General features: G+C 34.6%; 1 protein-coding gene across 1 annotated transcript; it reads right to left on the bottom strand.

The window, feature by feature from the left end:
• Positions 1 to 1359: 1359 nt before the first annotated feature.
• LOC143227263 (beta-scruin-like) lies at positions 1360 to 17881 on the bottom strand. Its single transcript, XM_076458727.1, has 5 exons — positions 17804 to 17881; positions 7475 to 7658; positions 5321 to 5518; positions 4578 to 4789; positions 1360 to 1929 (listed from the first exon to the last, which is right to left on the bottom strand). Exons 1-5 carry the CDS (start codon positions 17835 to 17837, stop codon positions 1712 to 1714), a joined length of 846 nt encoding a protein of 281 aa, XP_076314842.1. The 5' UTR covers positions 17838 to 17881; the 3' UTR covers positions 1360 to 1711.
• Between the last annotated feature and the right edge of the window lie 242 nt (positions 17882 to 18123).

The raw sequence follows: 18123 nt of genomic DNA, 5'->3' as shown, positions 1-18123 counted from the left end.
TTCAAACTTAAGGAAAGCCAAAAACTTGAGGCATCACTGGAGGACACGGCAAACCAGATAAGATAAACTAAAGGAACAAGGAGCCTACATCTCAAAACTTTTGAGGCCAAATTTGCAGAAAAACTTCATATGATCATGCAAGTTTATGAGACGCTACATATGGTTGTAGTATCAAAAAATGCTTGTAGGCTGAATTTACCATAAATTATTCTGTATACTATTCACACAACATGACTATCTCAGGTGCTAGTATTTGTTTTATTTCAAGGTTGCTGTTCTAACAAGAATTCTGATCATATATTTCTTGAATTGATGTTATTTCAATATATGTTAGCAATTAAGTGATTCTTTGAATAGCTTCCAAACCTGTGAATATTTAGTTGCATCTAAAGGTCTAGCGTTTTGGGTATCATTTGGGATGATTTAAGGCTAGGGGTAGTTGGTTCCACAGCCATATTCTTAATGCTGCCAAGTGTTACCTGAAGAGAATAACATTGAACAAGGACAACTAGAAAAAACACAAATTAATAACTTTCCTGTGATTACATAACATTGCATGAAAAGTATGAAAATTAGAAGGTATAAATATACAGTATGATTATATTTATCACACATTTATGTGACATTTGTTTATAAGATTTCAGGCCATCTAATTTCATCTTTGGAGATTAGTGATTATAATTGTTGTGACTCAACTTACACTGACAAGGTGAAAAAAGGTGTAATTTTTTTTGTAACTATGCTAAAATGTACACTCATGATCAGGACTAAACTAAGGTTACTGGGGACTGAGGGATTAATATATTTTTAGAAAAATAAATAAGTGATGGAATTATGTGCATTTTAAAAAAATATTATGATTGGTGGCATCCCAGGGAAAGAAACCCATTAGATTTTACATTAATCTGGCACTTTTAATGAAGAACTTATGACTTTCCAGCTTACAAATGGTTTGTTTCCCATGTGAAATGTGATGTAAAACGTTAGATATATTATAGGAATTCTGGATGTGATTAATATACTTTTTGCAGAGTTTTGGTGACTCAACTGTGAAGTATTAATATGTTTGAAACGTTTCTCTCACTAAAAAGTAATATGGCCCAATTTAAGGCTAATATAGTTTAAAATTGCTCACTTCTAGCATAAGTAAACTCTTGGCCTAATAAATAAATTTGTAAGATTTGAAGATCACATAGGCTCTTAACCCATTATACAGTGTTTTCCAATCTGAACACTTGTTTAGTAGTTGAATATTAAAATATTTAAGTACTGATAAAAATAAATAATATTAAATCATTATAATCATCTCAAGTATGTAGCTATGTAGGTGCAAATAAAACAACCATTCCAATAAAAAAAGTAAAAATAAATTTATTGCACTTCAATCTGCATTCTTTTACCTGTTAAATATTTTTTGTTATCTGTTAATTAACATAGTTCTTTTAGAAATTGTTATAATTATAGGTATCTTGTACCCTAACACAGTATGCCTGCCACCTAAAACATGTGGTTGTGATAATCTTACAAAATTAACATATTTAAAAATCCAAAATAAGGACCACAATTTGCATGTTATAATGTTACTAAAAGTGTTTCAAACGTTTATAGTATAACATTTCACAATCTTGATTCATGCACCATTTCACTACAATTTACTGAGTACACCTCTACTTTAGTTACAATTTTATGACAGATTTATTTTTTCATTTAACTAAAGAATAAATTTTGTAATTTCATCACTGTCCAATTGTTGTGACTTGGCTAATGTCTCCTCATCTTGAGGGATTGTAACAGTAGCTAATCCAACCATAGGAGTGGGGAGAGATCCTGCTTTCTTCCATTTAGAACAAGTTGGTTCCAAAACCAAAATTTCATTTAAAGCTCTCATTCGTACTGTTGTCAAACCACCAAATACATAAACTTTCTCACCTGTTTTAAAGTAAATGGGAATGGATATAACTACTAAGAAATTAAAAATAATATTCATAATGACAACTAACAAAAGAATTAATACAAAATTAAATCTTCTGTTGTGGTCATAGTGAAATTTTCACTGAAAGAATCTTATACACAGTTTAAGCTATGCACACCATAACAATTGTTATTCTGACATAAAGAACTTTCCAGTCACTACTATGTTTGTTATATTCTAACAGTCTAGTGAGCTCAACACATCATAAAAATTATTAAAAATATATCAGACATAGTGTGGTTGAAATACTATTATACATTCTTCTTCTTGGAAACACTCTTAGGGATTAAATAAATAGTGTAATGTTTCAAAAATACAGTAAACTTAGGGTTAAGAAAACATAACTTATTAAAACCAGCAAAAGGCATTCATATCATACCAACTGTTATTTACTTAACTGGTAACTGAGTATGTCTTCAACTATTTCAAACTGATTACAGAGGATTACATACATTAAATTAAAATGATTTTATATATTCAAATCAACAAGTCAACTGAAGATCTTAACTGAAAACAAATTTATAAGAACAAAATGTACCAGAACTACATTTTAAAACTGTTTGCAATTTAGTAGGTAATACAATGCCAATGAAAAAGTTTCATTTTGAGAAAGGTATGTAATAAGCTAACAGCACTTTCCAACACAAATGATTCACACACTCGAATAACAAAAGTGTGTTGAAGGCAGAGATTTATAATTTCCAGGTTGGAAATATCTATTATGCTTAATGGTAACAGAAAACAAAAGAATGTGGATCAACTTAGGGAACCAAGACCATGTAGAAAGTGACCACTCATGGTATGCAAAGTGCAGCATTTTGTAATAGGTGAAGCTCCAGAAACACTTTTTCAGTGGCAAAAGCTGCTCACATTCCCCTAGTGACAGTATACAATATAATCAAGAAGAATTCCTGTCTGGTCAGCTCAAGTCAGGCCTATACAAGTTGCATGCATGACATATCCATTCATACATCATATATCTCAAACTACTGAAATATAAAATAAATATTTGTGATATGCATATACAAAGCAGTTAAGTTACCACACAAAGCATCCATGAGTTTTTGTGTGATCATACTGTTGAAATAGGCACAGAGAAACCACCATCCTTATATAATAAATAGATTATGGTAAGCAGCAGGAAGTGTCTTGGACATGGCAACCTTATGACAGAAACTTTTGCAATAGAGACTATGTTGCAGGGATACTGCCAAGATGCACAGTCATCAGACTGAGTATGAATGTACATGGCTACGTGAACTGCACCTTTATGATGAGGTTCCAAATCATTTTAATATAATGTATGTGATGAATTTCCATACTTTTAACTACTGTGGGTGTTCTCACCTATTTTAAGCTGCCTGGTGTGCTTGCATGCATTCTTAGCTGAGTATTCCCTTAACCCGTAAACAGTGGGAATGTTGTAGGTAGCAACATCAATTGATGATGGCTGCTTTTAAGGGTTATATATTTTAGGTGTTTTTAATTATTCCAAGCTCACTCTTCTTTCAAATGTTGTGAATGTTTTTAACTGTTTCAAGTTCATTATTCCCTTAACTGTTGTGGGAATTTTCAATTATTTTGAATTCACTATTTCCTTAGTTGTTGTGTTTCAAACTATTTCAAGCTTAAAATTCTCCATAAGTGTTGGGAATGTTTTCAGTTACTTCTAGACGACAGGTTTTAACTGGCATGTTTTCAACAATTTCAGCTTGACTATCTCCATCAACTATTGTTAATGCTTTCAAATCTTTCTGATAATCTACTCAGACAAGAAAGTGAAATAAAGCTCACAGTAAACTCTTGATGTTGATTGTATACAGAGGGTTGAGTATGTTATATTCAAAGTATTTTAAATATGTTTACTATAATGTTGCTTTGATACATTTGTTTTGAATTAGCTTAATATCTGTTCGTGTTTTAAATTTTTAAATGCTGACCATGTAAGAAGGTCATAGCTTCTCTATGAACTACAGACCAGTACTGAAGATGTCTTAGTGTTAGCTCTTAAACTTTTTATAATTCAGAGAATATCATACTCAAATAGCTATATAAAAATTATGTAATTTAAAATGAACTAAAACTGAAGAAAACAAATGGAGTACAGAAAGTCCATTATCATTTTTTATGTGGTGAATTAAAATTAGAGGTCTAGTGAAGCAATGATTGACAAAAAATAAAATGTTTAGACATTAAACAGGTATACAAGAGAGATTATAAAAGATGGGTAAATGCTGATTCAGATTTTAGAATGAAATAAACTTGCAACTCTGTTATAAATGAATAGTTTACCTTTGTACGTGTGATACAACCAATGTGATAGGTGTGAGCATTCTAAATGAATATATTGCAGAATGAAAATCTTATTATAACATTTCTCATGAGTAATAGCATTTTGTGCTCTGTAACTATATGATAATATGTTTTGAATGAATAGAATTATAGTGCAAACAATTATATTTGAAATAAATAATAAAATTATATTGTTATATTAACCTTTTTATTAGTATTATTTTTAATACTGCACTATGAATATTCTTTAGATAAACTATTATGAAAAATATTTTATTCTACTTTTGTGTTTTAAATAGTTAAAGGTTATTACCAACAGATGCAGCAGCCACACTGTGTCTTGGTGAAGGCAAAGATACTGTCTTTTTCCATGTCTTTGCTTCATTGTCATATACACAAACATCACAAGAACTCTGAAGAGAGTTACTATGTGAGGCACCCCCAATAGCAAAGAGTTTTGTCCCAGTGTCCACCAAAGTAACAAAACAGCAAGGTGAAGGAAGTTTGGATATCTTGAAATGCCATCTAATATTAAGAAACAAAAGAGTAGCCCAGAATAATAAGTTTATGATAAACTAATAGCTATTAATGGTAAATAATTTAAATAGTTAGACTTAGTAATTTCTAAATCCTAACTATGCAACAGTATCTATAGGATTTTATATATAAAACTGCTTCCAATTATTTTAAATTTCATGTAAGATATGTGTTGCATTTTAAACCTATATTCAGTTTACAACAACACTGTGTTAATTAGACAAACTGAGTGAAATGAAAACCACTGATTCTTTAAGAAATCCTTGATAAGCATTTTAAAAAGTAAATATTCTATGGACATTTTGAAACTTTTAGTATATTCGTTACGTTTCTGATGTGTACTTCAGGTTGAAATGTAAAATAATAGATTATTTTTTAACATTGAAAAAAATAGCGTATTTATTACGTCTTTGATTTCTTTTCCTCCAGCAAACAGAGAAGCATACAGTGTTAGTTGTTCACAAAGAGTGGTTTACATAGAAGGTCAGCTACGGTTACAGATTAGTACACACATATTACCTGTTCATTTCAGGATTATAAACTTCAACATCAGCAGTCTGGTACAATTTTGAACTTAGCTGTATCATACCACCAGCCACAAAAAGTAGACCTTTGTGTGCTACCACCCCCATCGTCATACGGGGACAACATAATGGAGGATCCAGTTCAACCCAGTTATTAGTTTTGGGGTCAAAAGTCTCAACAGATGATAAAACTCTAGAATTAGTTCAAATCATATAATTAGACTACTGTCTTAACTAGATACAAAGAAGTGAATTTGTGTACTTTTTACAATATATAACAATAATTTTGGTCATGTTTTTGAACTATTCTCAGGTAAACCAATTTCCTCCAATCTTTATTCTAACACAGACATACAAAAAGCATGTACATGTATATGACATGTCAGACAGTTGCTTTTCGAAAGCTAGGTTCAAAACTGCTTCTCTCTCAAGGTTTGTTTCAGACTAAATGATCATTAATTTACTTAGATCAATCTGTAGTGTAAGATAGTTTCATAGTGACTTGCACTACTCATGTGATTGGGCATTCAATTCTCAATGAAATATAAGGGAGGTCATAACCTCAAAATATCAAATTATCATCAATGGAAAAGACTGCTGTCTAATTTTACATACAATGTACAAACTTTTGGTTTTATACAGAAAGACAAAAGATAAATGACACAGCACAAAATGGCAGCCAGAGTCGCAGATCCTTAATATGTTTTCTTGATCTATGAGTTATATGTTAGATGCATATAAGTTTGCATTAATGAAAGATTATCAAAGTAAAAGCATACCAAATTATGATATACCTTTATATACCACATTATCAAAACATGAACCAAAAACGTACGTAGTGAGAAAGTTAAAATCAACACTTGAGTGAGCATACAGTTGATGGTTAACTTTAAAAAAATGTTATCAAGGTCAAAATCTGTTTGTAAGTCTAATGATAATCTACCTTTATATTACATTAGGTTCTTCAGAATTTGGGACAAATACCTGATCTGCAACATCATGTTTTAGGTGTGACTAACATTGGGGAATAAAATTATACTGATACTACCAAATTAATGCACGTAACAAAAGAGGTTCTCACACAGAAAACTAAGGTAATTAATAAATGCAGGAGACATAAATTAGCTGTAAACTGATGTTGATTTTAAAAACACATAAGATTCATCTTCTCACCCTAAGATGTCTTTCGTTATTGATTCTTTCTTAAAACATGATATTTAATTTATTTCAGTATTTAAAAAACATGAATTCATTAGAAATGAGCTAATTCTTCAGTTATGATAAAGAATGTATCTTTATCTTGTATGTATCTAAACTTTCTGGATTTAACACCTCAAATGTTTTGACTTTTATTATGAGGATGAGATTTGATCATTCTATACAGTATTGCACATAATTCAACATGTAAGATAAAATGCTGATAAGTTAAATAGCGTATACCATTACTCAATAATTATAAACACATAAGTCTTAATTTCTGTTTGGTATCACAAAACCACTAAAATAGGTCATGCAAGTTCCAGTATTTATTATCTAACACATTTTCACATTCAGGGTGTCTAACACGTGTAGATGTGGATTATTCAAACAAGATTATCTCATAGAAGTAATCTCTTTATTCAATAGGTAGGTTATAGTAGTCACAAGTAAACTGGGGTCAACAAATCTTTAAAACTTGAAACACAAGATGTAATGTGATGTCTCATCTAACACAATGAATTTCCTGACACAGTTATGAGTAGTACCAGAGGCATCGCTAGGCAATGGCACATGGGGCCAGTGCCCTAAATCTCCAGTTGTTGTCTTGATAAACCAGAATAGAAAATTAGAATTGATATTATACCAAAATGTCAAAACTTCTTGCACCTAATGGCCCAAGTAAAAAAAAAAATTTAAAGACCTAGTGTCACCTCTGATTAGTATGTACAATAAAAATGACCAATAACCATGGCAGTAACACAGATATGAATGACTATTTAGGTTAATACAGCTGACAGGGATTACATTGAAACTCAATACTGTACATGGGCCATCAGTCACAAACACTACTCTCCAGCATAGGATACATACGAATACAGTTACAAAATAATGTTTAAAAATTGGAAAACAACCAATAGCTATGAACAAAAACATCTCCACTTTTACATACTTTCCATTATCATTTCTTCCTCCTACAGCATAAATCAATCCGTTCAAGGCAGTTGCTCCATGAAATAATCTACAATGGTTCATGTAATTTAGTTTTTTCCATGTGTTAGTTGTAAGGTGATACTGAAAACAGGCATTGGAAGCCACAAGAACTCCAACGTGGATATCTCTTGAATCACATCCTCCTGCAGTCAGATGTTAATACATCAGTATCAAACCAACATAAGTCGAAAATTAATAATTTTAAATACTGGTAAACAAATTAAATAGTCCTTTAATGCTTTTATAAACAAAACGAATTTCACTTGTTAAAAAGAAAGAAAATATGAAATATTAGGGCATAGTTGGCTTATGCACAGTAGTTACACAAATGTTTGAGAGAAACCAACTACTAACTCAGTGTAGTTTTGTTTCTGTTTTTTACATTTTGCCACTCACGTGAATGTATTCCATTTCTACACATAACTTAGGCTGGATAATGTCTAGCCTTAATGATTTAATTATACTAACATGATAGAGATGTACTTTAGTTTGTTAAGCATATTTTGATAGAACCAGATTTGATTTTAACAAATCAGAAGTGTATTAAATTATTTATAAGGATGTGCAGAAGTAAACTAGTAATTGATTCATTTTTCGGAAAATGTAACTTAATAATGTAAAATAGAAACGTAATAATAGGAAGCATTTAGTAAACGTTTGGAATCTTCAGTGAAGATGTACAAAACAATTGTTTCTTGAATTTCGCGCAAAGCTACTCAAGGGCTATCTGTGCTAACCGTCCTCAATTTAGCAGTGTAAGACTAGATGGAAGGCAGTTACTCATCACCAGCCACTGCCAACTCTTGGGCTATTTTTTTACTAACAAATAGTGGGATTGAGCATCACATTATAATGGCTGAAAGGGCGAGCATGTATGGTGTGACGGGGATTAGAGCCCATGACCCTTGGATTACGATTCGAATGTCTTAATCACTTGGCTATGCCGGGCCAATCTTTATAATGAAAAGTATGTCACTTAAGACATAGCCCTGAGGAACTCCAAGTTCCTGTGGGAAAGAAAGAAAAAGTGTCAAACCCACAGGAATTTGAAACTGCTAGTCCATTAAAAAGTGCAGTTAGCCATTGTGTAGTTTTGTGTGAAATTCAAATACAAAAAACCAAGATTCCTTCTGGCTCTGACGTCTTACCTGCTGAGCATGTGTACAGGCCTGATAAAAAGCAATGCTGTTTGAAAGTGTAGGGTACCTACGAAATGTATCCCAGGCCCGTTTTTGAGCCTTCTGTGCCACGGATGAGGATACCGTGGAAAACATGTTGAGGTTTTAGGAATACATCAAGCAGCTGCCTGAATAATACAGTCAGTCACAGCTACCTTGTAGTCGTCTATCGATGGCTTACAGATGACAGTAGGATCAAGTTCTAATAGAGCAGTAAAAGATGCCCAGTTGGCCTGGTCCAGCTTCAACTGAGATACGTGAGTCGGGTGGCATCAGCCATGGCCAGACTCCTTCTAAATGATGGGAAAATGATCACTACCCTGTGAGTCACTGCCAACCCCCCAAGAGAAATGAGAAGAATGAGGTGAGCAAACAGAGAGTTCAATAACAGTGAAAGACTGACTAGGTGCATGAAAATAAGTATAAGAACCAGTATTGAAGAGAGAAAGGTTGTGATCCAAGAGCATATGCTCTACGGAAAGACCTCTCATATCAATATCAGCATCATCCCAGAGGGGATTATGTTTGTTAAAATCCCCCCATGATTAAAGATGGAGAAAGTTGCTGTTCAATGAGAACATCAAGGTTTGATTGTCATAAGTCTGTCCAGAAGACAGGTAGAGACAACAAACAGTTATGGTACGACCCAAGAAAACATGGATGGCTACGGCTTCCAAGGTTGTATAGAATGGCAAAGACAGGGTGGCAAAGAAGTCTCGAAGGTACTTGAAGGCTGCAGACACCTTATCAAGAGCTGTGACAAATTGTTTTATAAGACCCAATTTTATGTGCTATGGTAGAAACAACACTTTCTGGAGGTCCACTAGTGTCTCACACTTGACATTGTGCCTCCCCACAGAGAACTCGGTCCGTTGTGGCCAGTGCTTCCTGTTGTAGTGCGCTGCAGTGTCCCTGCTATCCCAAAGGCAAAGATAACAGGAAAATTTGGTAAAGATTTTTAGAGATCCATGGATATTTGATAAAGCTAATTCATATACGATAAGCACGAAGTTCTGCTGTTGATATAACATTCCTACCTACAGCGTAGTAACTGTAGCTTACCGCAGAATGAGAACATGTTCCAGAAAGCAGTTTGATGCATCATTTATGAAGTATGAAGCGCTATTGCGCCACAATTAAACTAACAGTCGAACCGTTGCAGTCAAGAATGAAATTTAAGTGTGAACTTCTCAGTGCTCGAGTTCAATGAAAACCATCGAATGCTTTGGAAGGTTTCAGAGTGTATCTATAGTAGTTTTTATTAACTAATGTGTTCGACTTGCTTGTAAAATCCCAAGAAAGTTGAATGTGTTTCAAAAACACCGCAGCACACCTACCAATCTCTCGTGGCACACAGGTTGAGAATCTCTGACTTAGGTGGAGAACCTTTCAGTTTACGAACATGTCATTTTTCTTTATTAGAAAGAGGTCTTTCAACCTCCATAGATTCTGCCCTGGATCAAGTGGGCATGTCTCTGTCATTAAAAGTAGAGTTCAGTGACTTAAGTCGAGAACGAATAATCATTCAACATCTAGGGATTGAAGAAGACGGGCCCAAGCATATGCCAAAGTCAGGGCCAAAGGAAGTAAATCTGAGCACTCACTAGAAAGACTGGTGGATACAGAGACTGGAGTAGACGTTGACTCGTCTACTCTCTTAACCACAGAGGGCAAAAGACTTTTCACATAGTTAGAGAATGACTTTAATGGAGGCACAGAAATAGCTGTCTGCACTCGCACTGTAGCAGTGGAGCAGGTTGCAACAGTATATGTCCGAGATGAAGAGGTGGACAGTACCTTTTGAGCCTCGGAGTAAAAAAAAGTTGTGAACAGTTTTCAAATGCTGTACCTTTCTTTCCTCCACCCACTGAGAGCAAGACCGAAAGTAAGAGGGGTGAGAGCCATCACAATTAACACAATGAAGGCCCATTTCACATTCGTAGGCATCATGGTCCTTGTCACCACAGCAAACACATGACAAGAAACTACGACATTATGCCTTCGGGTGACCAAACTGCTGACTGGAAACATTTGAGAGGGTTTGCAATATATGGCAGTGCCTTACAATTTAGATCACTTACCTTGATGGTGGCAGGTGGTCATGGCGACATAAACATCAAAATTAGGACACTCGTCGGCAGCATAATTCCATCTTTTCAAGAGGAGATCTCCCTCACTACAGAAACTCCTTGGGTGAAGAAACTAGCGAGAATCTCTGACTGGAGGTTGCCCTTCAAACCTCTCTCACAATAACTCCTCATGACGAATTCAAAGTAGTATGGGAAGTAACCTCAATGGGTATATCCCAATGGCCTTCGAATGCAAAGGAGTTTAATGTGTTTTGGAGTGGATATTTCCACCAAGATCCCCCCAGAACGTAGCATCTTGACTGATTTAGGAGAGCCAGTAACCCCCTCAAAGGGAGACATGTGTTCTAAATATTTGTCTGATAAAGAATGTAATATCAGAAAATGAGGTGCAGGTGTTGAAAACGTTAAATACTGCTATAAAGAATCTTCAAGACATGGTTGTTTACTAATGACCTGCTGTTTTTTGTTATTTTATTTTTATATGAAGGATCCATAATAAAGAAAGAAATTTCAGTGCCCACTGACCTCACACACCATGGAGCCCTACGAGGGGACTAACTGCAACACCAAACAAGGAATTGCAGCAACGCCACGATTTCGTGAGCACTATACTCAAACACGAGCACCAGACACAATGTCCACAACACCCGTAGAGAATATCCAGCAGTGGTACTTGGTTGAACCTAGCCCAAGTAGACCAGCCAGTTTATCCTGGCCGCCTGTCCACAGGAATGCAAGACCAATGTGGTATGTTAAGGTTGGAACCGTCAACTACCAGGATCCTCTCCTCCCTTTCACGGGTCGTCACGCATGGCAACACACGTGGGAGGATGTTTAGATCTCAGATGAGGTAAATTGAAGGTATAGAACAGTCTCTGGAAGGTCTCCTCACCACTTAAAGGAATCCACACCGAGGAACAGGGTGCTCTGTTTGTTTATTGTGCTGCTAGATAGGAGAGTTGGGAAGGTTTGTAACTTTTCATCCAGTTTTTATATAAATGGCCATATGTTCAAATGTCCATTCCACCAATATAATAGCTATTACGGTCTCCGCACGTGTATATATACACTATATATGAATAATGGACAGTCGGTACACGATCTTTGTAGCAAAAAAAAAAAGGGGTTTAATATCTGAAATTTGTTTTCAAAATAACTTTTGGGTCAATCTGTGGATAGTACGAGTTACCTAATGTTACTCATCCGTTTCGTGACAAAAGCAGACGTATACAGGTTACCAACCAATATTATATGACCTAGCTTACCAAAACTTTCCTGATTTTATACAGATCATACAAACGCTTGCTTGACTGCCTCACAGCCTCCCATCCCAGTGAAACAGAAGTATGTCTGCAGACTTATACTGCTAGAAACCTGGTTTCGATACCCATGATAGCACAGGTAGCCTTCTGTGTAGCTTTGTGCTTAGTAAGAAACATACTTTCAAACACTTTCATATACTTCACTAATGCAACTGAGATGAACAACTCTTTCCTTAGTGAATGTTTTTGTTAACCATGATTCCAACAGCTTTAAAACTTCTATCATAAAAACACATTTAATGGTCTTTTTACTCAGTTTAATAGCTTTATACCCTTTTCTTACAACCGTATAATATTATTTTCTGCCAACTAAATAGGACTTATAACCTTACGTCTTCCTATCTCGCCCTTCACAAGAACATTTCTTCCATACATGGCATTAATTTTCAAAACGTCTACCCTAAGAATTGCCTCCCCGCTAGCACAGCGGCATGCTTACGGATTTACAACGTTAAAATCAGGGGTTCGATTCCCCGCAGTGGGCTCCGCAGATAGCCTGATGTGGCTTCGCAATGTAAAAAAACAAACAAACCCTTAGAATTTCTTTCAGAATATAACTTTCTGATACATAGGTCAGGCCATCTATGATATCCACTGTACCTTTGTTTATTTGTAAATTAAGCACAAAGCTACACAATGGGCTATCTGTGCATTGCCCCCCCCCCACGGATATCGAAACCCAGATTTTAGCGTTGCAAGTTCATAAACATGTCATTGTGCCACTTGGGGGCACCACTGTATCCAAATTTCCTTTATACACCTACTTATACTGGACTTCCATATCACGAAACAGTTGGAAAGATTATGTAATCCTTGCTACCCACAGATTGACCTGAAAGTTATTTTGAAAACTAATCTCAGATAATAATCTTTTGTTTTCCACTACAATGCCCGGCATGGCCAGGTGGTTAAGGCACTCGACTCGTAATCTGAGGGTCGCGGGTTCGAATCCAAACATGCTCGCCTTTTCAGCCGTGGGGGCGTTATAATGAGCGGTCAATCCCACTATTCGTTGGTAAAATAGTAGCCCTAGAGTTGGCGGTAGGTGGTGATGACTAGCTGCCTTCTCTCTAATCTAACACTGCTAAATTAGGGACGGCTAGTGCAGATAGCCCTCAAGTATCTTTGCGCGAAATTCAAAACAAATAAACCTTTCCACTACAAAGATCGTGATATGAATAAAAAAAATAAAATACGAAACTTAATCAGACAACAGAAACAAGAAAACTGGGACACCTTCTGTTCCGATCTAAATCATAAAACTGATCCTAAACAATTCTGGACACATTTGAAAAGATTTACAAACACAGGAACAACAAACACAGTATATCCACCACTGGAACTGGATGGAGAAACAGCATACACTAACACAGAAAAAGCCGAGATATTTAAAAAACACCTAGAAAACACGTTCAAAACACATCATGAACCAGACATGAACAGATACTTTTATAATACAGTCACAAACTTTATTGACCAAAACAGAAGCATTTTTACACCTAAATTTCCAGTCAACAATATTACACACCAAGAAAAAACAAAAGACTGGAGCACTCATCAACTGGTAAAACATATCACTGTTACAGAAGTAGTAACTGCTATTAAAAACACAAAAAACAAAGCTCCTGGAGAAGATGGTATTCAAGCTATCCTCCTAAAACAAGGCACTCAGAGATTATATGAACACCTAACAGCGTTATTTAATCTCTCACTATCAACTGGATATATCCCCGTTTCTTGGAAGGAAGCAATAGTATTAATGTTCCAGAAAGAAGGAAAGTCAGCGAATAAACCAAACAACTACCGCCCGATTAGCAACCAGTTGTACTGGCAAAGTATTAGAGAGGATAATTAGTAATCGTCTGTCAGTTTACTTAGAAGAAAATTCAAAATTACCAGAAATTCAAAACGGATTTCGAAAAAACCGCCAAACTACAGACCACCTGATTCGACTTACAGAATCAATTACCGACAGCTTCAACAAAAAGAATGCACTGTAGCTTGCTTTCTCGACATTGAAAGCATTTGACACAGTGTGGCATAACGGCTTAAGACATAGATTGCTTGAAATGGCATTACCCAGGAAACTATTCGCTGGCTGTCCAACTTCCTGGATAACAGAATGTGTAAAGTAAATGTAAATGGGGCCCACTCAGGGTCCTTTTCACCCAAGCAGGAGTCCGCAGGAAGGGGTTGTTAGCCCTATATTATTTATCATGTACGTGAGTAATATGCCTCTGTCGGACCTAAATTTAGGTTATGCATCACAGTTCGCTGACGATGTAGCAGTCTGGAAAAGTGCCCCACTCCGTCAATAGCAGCAACGAACCTACAACCAGTCCTAAATAACATCGAAGAATACTGCCAGAAATACAGAATCAAAATTAATATTCCAAAACCCAAGTCATAGTATTCAGCAGACTGAATAAGCTGAAAAAGATCCACCAAAACTCTATATGAATGGATCACTTTTACTGACTGCTACTTCTGCTAAATTTCTAGGTCTAACCTATGACTCAAAATTAACGTGGCTACCACATATTAAAATGTACTGATACGAATCTGGAAAAGAGCAAACTATGCAAGAAGTCTTTCAGGTAAAATCAAGGAACATCACCAGACAACATACTTAAAATCTACAAAACGTACATTAGACCAACAATAGAATATGCATCACCTGCCTGGATTAACATAGCACCCACACATGTACAGAAACTTCAACGTATACAAAATTCTGTACTAACTTCAGCATACAAAGTACCACGTAGCACCTCAACCACATTCATGCACAAGTATGCAAACATAGATACAATAGCTGAAAGACTCTTGCATAATTCTCTAAAATATTTCAATAAGAATTGGCACAAAATAACTTAATGTGTGATCTCGACAGATATCACGTACATGATGTAAATGGTACTAAATACCTCTCCCCTTTTAACATATATTTAAGAAATGTAACACAAGCTGGCCACTATGCACTAGACACTTAGTCCTTGTTTCTTTTTATTTTTATAATTTTCTTTTTTTAATCATTATTATTATTTTTATTTTCTTCTCTTTTGAATTATTATTCAAGTATTGAATAATAATAATTATTAATACTTTCTTTTCTGTGTGAGTGTTTGTGTTACTACAAGTAGTAGTAGCATTCTCTCAATCGAGAAAAGGAGAAAAATACAAAAAAAATATATATATATGAAAATACAAAAAAAAAAAAATTAAATGGAAAAAAAAAAACCAAAAAACTTCTTGTTCGTCCATGCATGGACTGAGCCCTGAAATGGACCTGAGTATGATGTTATACTTTTACTCTGGCCCAAAGCTTTAAAAAAAAAAAAACAACCCTAAAGACAGACGCTATAATCGTTCGGGAGGGAGGAAGAGGTCAAATGTACCTGACCCTCCTGGGTATTTAACAACATCAATACCCAAATACCCACACAGTCAAACAAAGATCGTGTGCCGACTGTCCATTGTTTACATACCGTCTACATATACACGTGCGGAGACTGTAAAACCTCGTATACTGGTGAAATGAGCATTTGAAAATACGGACATATTTAGAAAAACTGGAAGAAAGGTTCCAAACCTTCCCAACTCTGATACTTAGCAGTACAATACAGAAACAGGTCACCCTGTCTCTGTCTCTAATTTTAAAATCATCTCAACAGCCAAACATTACACTGAACTTCTAACAAAACAAACATTATACATAAAATCTCTTCTCCCATCTATAAATAATACACAGTCTTCACTGGATTCAAAACTATTTTAATTTCCCTATTTCATTTGTGCTACACACTTCTCACTTTCTTGTTATAGTTTTTACATTCGTATGTTTTACTTCTTACGTATTACAAATTATATCATATTTCTGTTAAATTACAGCTGTGTTTCTTTTGTACATCTATACTGAAATTTCCAAACGTTTAATAAAAGCTTCCTATTAATACGTTCTGTTTTACTCTGTTATCAAGTATATAGATGTTAGTAAAGTATTTTGTATGTAAATTTTAAATATAAACGTTATTTCACCTATCACATGTGAAACACGTTTTTTAAAGGATTGTTCTGAGTTTTATCCCATGATTACGATGAAACACGTTTTTTTAAAGGATTGTTCTGAGTTTTATCCCATGATTACGATGAAACACGTTTTTTTAAAGGATTGTTCTGAGTTTTATCCCATGATTACGATGAAACACGTTTTTTTAAAGGATTGTTCCGAGTTTTATCCCATGATTACGATGAAACACGTTTTTTTAAAGGATTGTTCCGAGTTTTATCCCATGATTACGATGAAACACGTTTTTTAAAGGATTGTTCCGAGTTTTATCCCATGATTACGATGAAACACGTTTTTTTAAAGGATTGTTCCGAGTTTTATCCCATGATTACGATGAAACACGTTTTTTTAAAGGATTGTTCCGAGTTGTATCCCATGATTACGATGAAACACGTTTTTTAAAGGATTGTTCTGAGTTTTATCCCATGATTACGATGAAACACGTTTTTTAAAGGATTGTTCTGAGTTGTATCCCATGATTACAATGAAACACGTTTTTTTAAAGGATTGTTCCGAGTTGTATCCCATGATTACGATGAAACACGTTTTTTTAAAGGATTGTTCTGAGTTTTATCCCATGATTACGATGAAACACGTTTTTTAAAGGATTGTTCCGAGTTTTATCCCATGACTACGATGAAACACGTTTTTTAAAGGATTGTTCCGAGTTTTATCCCATGATTACGATGAAACACGTTTTTTTAAAGGATTGTTCTGAGTTGTATCCCATGATTACGATGAAACACGTTTTTTAAAGGATTGTTCTGAGTTTTATCCCATGATTACGATGAAACACGTTTTTTAAAGGATTGTTCCGAGTTGTATCCCATGATTACGATGAAACACGTTTTTTAAAGGATTGTTCTGAGTTATATCCCATGATTACGATGAAACACGTTTTTTAAAGGATTGTTCCGAGTTGTATCCCATGATTACAATGAAACACGTTTTTTAAAGGATTGTTCCGAGTTGTATCCCATGATTACGATGAAACACGTTTTTTAAAGGATTGTTCCGAGTTGTATCCCATGATTACGATGAAACACGTTTTTTTAAAGGATTGTTCCGAGTTGTATCCCATGATTACGATGAAACACGTTTTTTTAAAGGATTGTTCTGAATTTTATCCCATGATTACGATGAAACACGTTTTTTAAAGGATTGTTCCGAGTTTTATCCCATGATTACGATGAAACACGTTTTTTAAAGGATTGTTCTGAGTTTTATCCCATGATTACGATGAAACACGTTTTTTAAAGGATTGTTCTGAGTTGTATCCCATGATTACAATGAAACACGTTTTTTTAAAGGATTGTTCCGAGTTGTATCCCATGATTACGATGAAACACGTTTTTTAAAGGATTGTTCTGAGTTTTATCCCATGATTACGATGAAACACGTTTTTTTAAAGGATTGTTCTGAGTTTTATCCCATGATTACGATGAAACACGTTTTTTTAAAGGATTATTCTGAGTTGTATTCCATGATTACGAGAGTGGAAATTTTGATTAATCAAGACCTGAAACAGTTTTTAACATCTATGAGAACATATAAAAAGAACACATTAATTAAAACGAATACTTATATTGTTGAAGGCTAATGTATCTGAACGATGATTTGTAAACTCACCAATGACATAGACACATTTCTCCAACACAACCATTGCATGGTGGTTTCGAGGTAATGGGATTTTTTCACATTTCTCCAATATTGTATTTTGTGGATTGTATCGTAAAAGTAAGGTACCTGGTAGAAAGAAAAACATTATTTTTTTTAGTAAACCTTAAACGTATAAATACGTAAATGATTCTAAAGTAATTTTAAAAAAGTTTCAAAGATGTGTTGTTTAAAGAGTAGTTATAAATGTTATTATAAAGATAACCAGAAATAAATACAATACCTAATGTATCATTCTATTAACAACTTGTCATGAGTTATACCAGTTTCAG

Source organism: Tachypleus tridentatus, chromosome 9 (assembly GCF_004210375.1).
Source record: "Tachypleus tridentatus isolate NWPU-2018 chromosome 9, ASM421037v1, whole genome shotgun sequence".
In the NCBI taxonomy this organism is placed as follows: Eukaryota; Metazoa; Arthropoda; class Merostomata; order Xiphosura; family Limulidae; genus Tachypleus; species Tachypleus tridentatus.
Note: the sequence above shows the minus strand (reverse complement) of the source record. Positions and strands in the feature narration are given on the sequence as shown.

Excerpts from the sequence above, each read along its gene's own strand:
- LOC143227263 (XM_076458727.1), bottom strand. The coding sequence starts at position 17,837 with ATGGTTGTGTTGGAGAAATGTGTCTATGTCATTG. Across the intron at positions 5,519-7,474 it reads GGAAGAAATGATAATGGAAA|AGTTTTATCATCTGTTGAGA; the intron begins GTATGTAAAAGT and ends AACTAATTCTAG. Across the intron at positions 4,790-5,320 it reads TATAATCCTGAAATGAACAG|ATGGCATTTCAAGATATCCA; the intron begins GTAATATGTGTG and ends TCTTAATATTAG.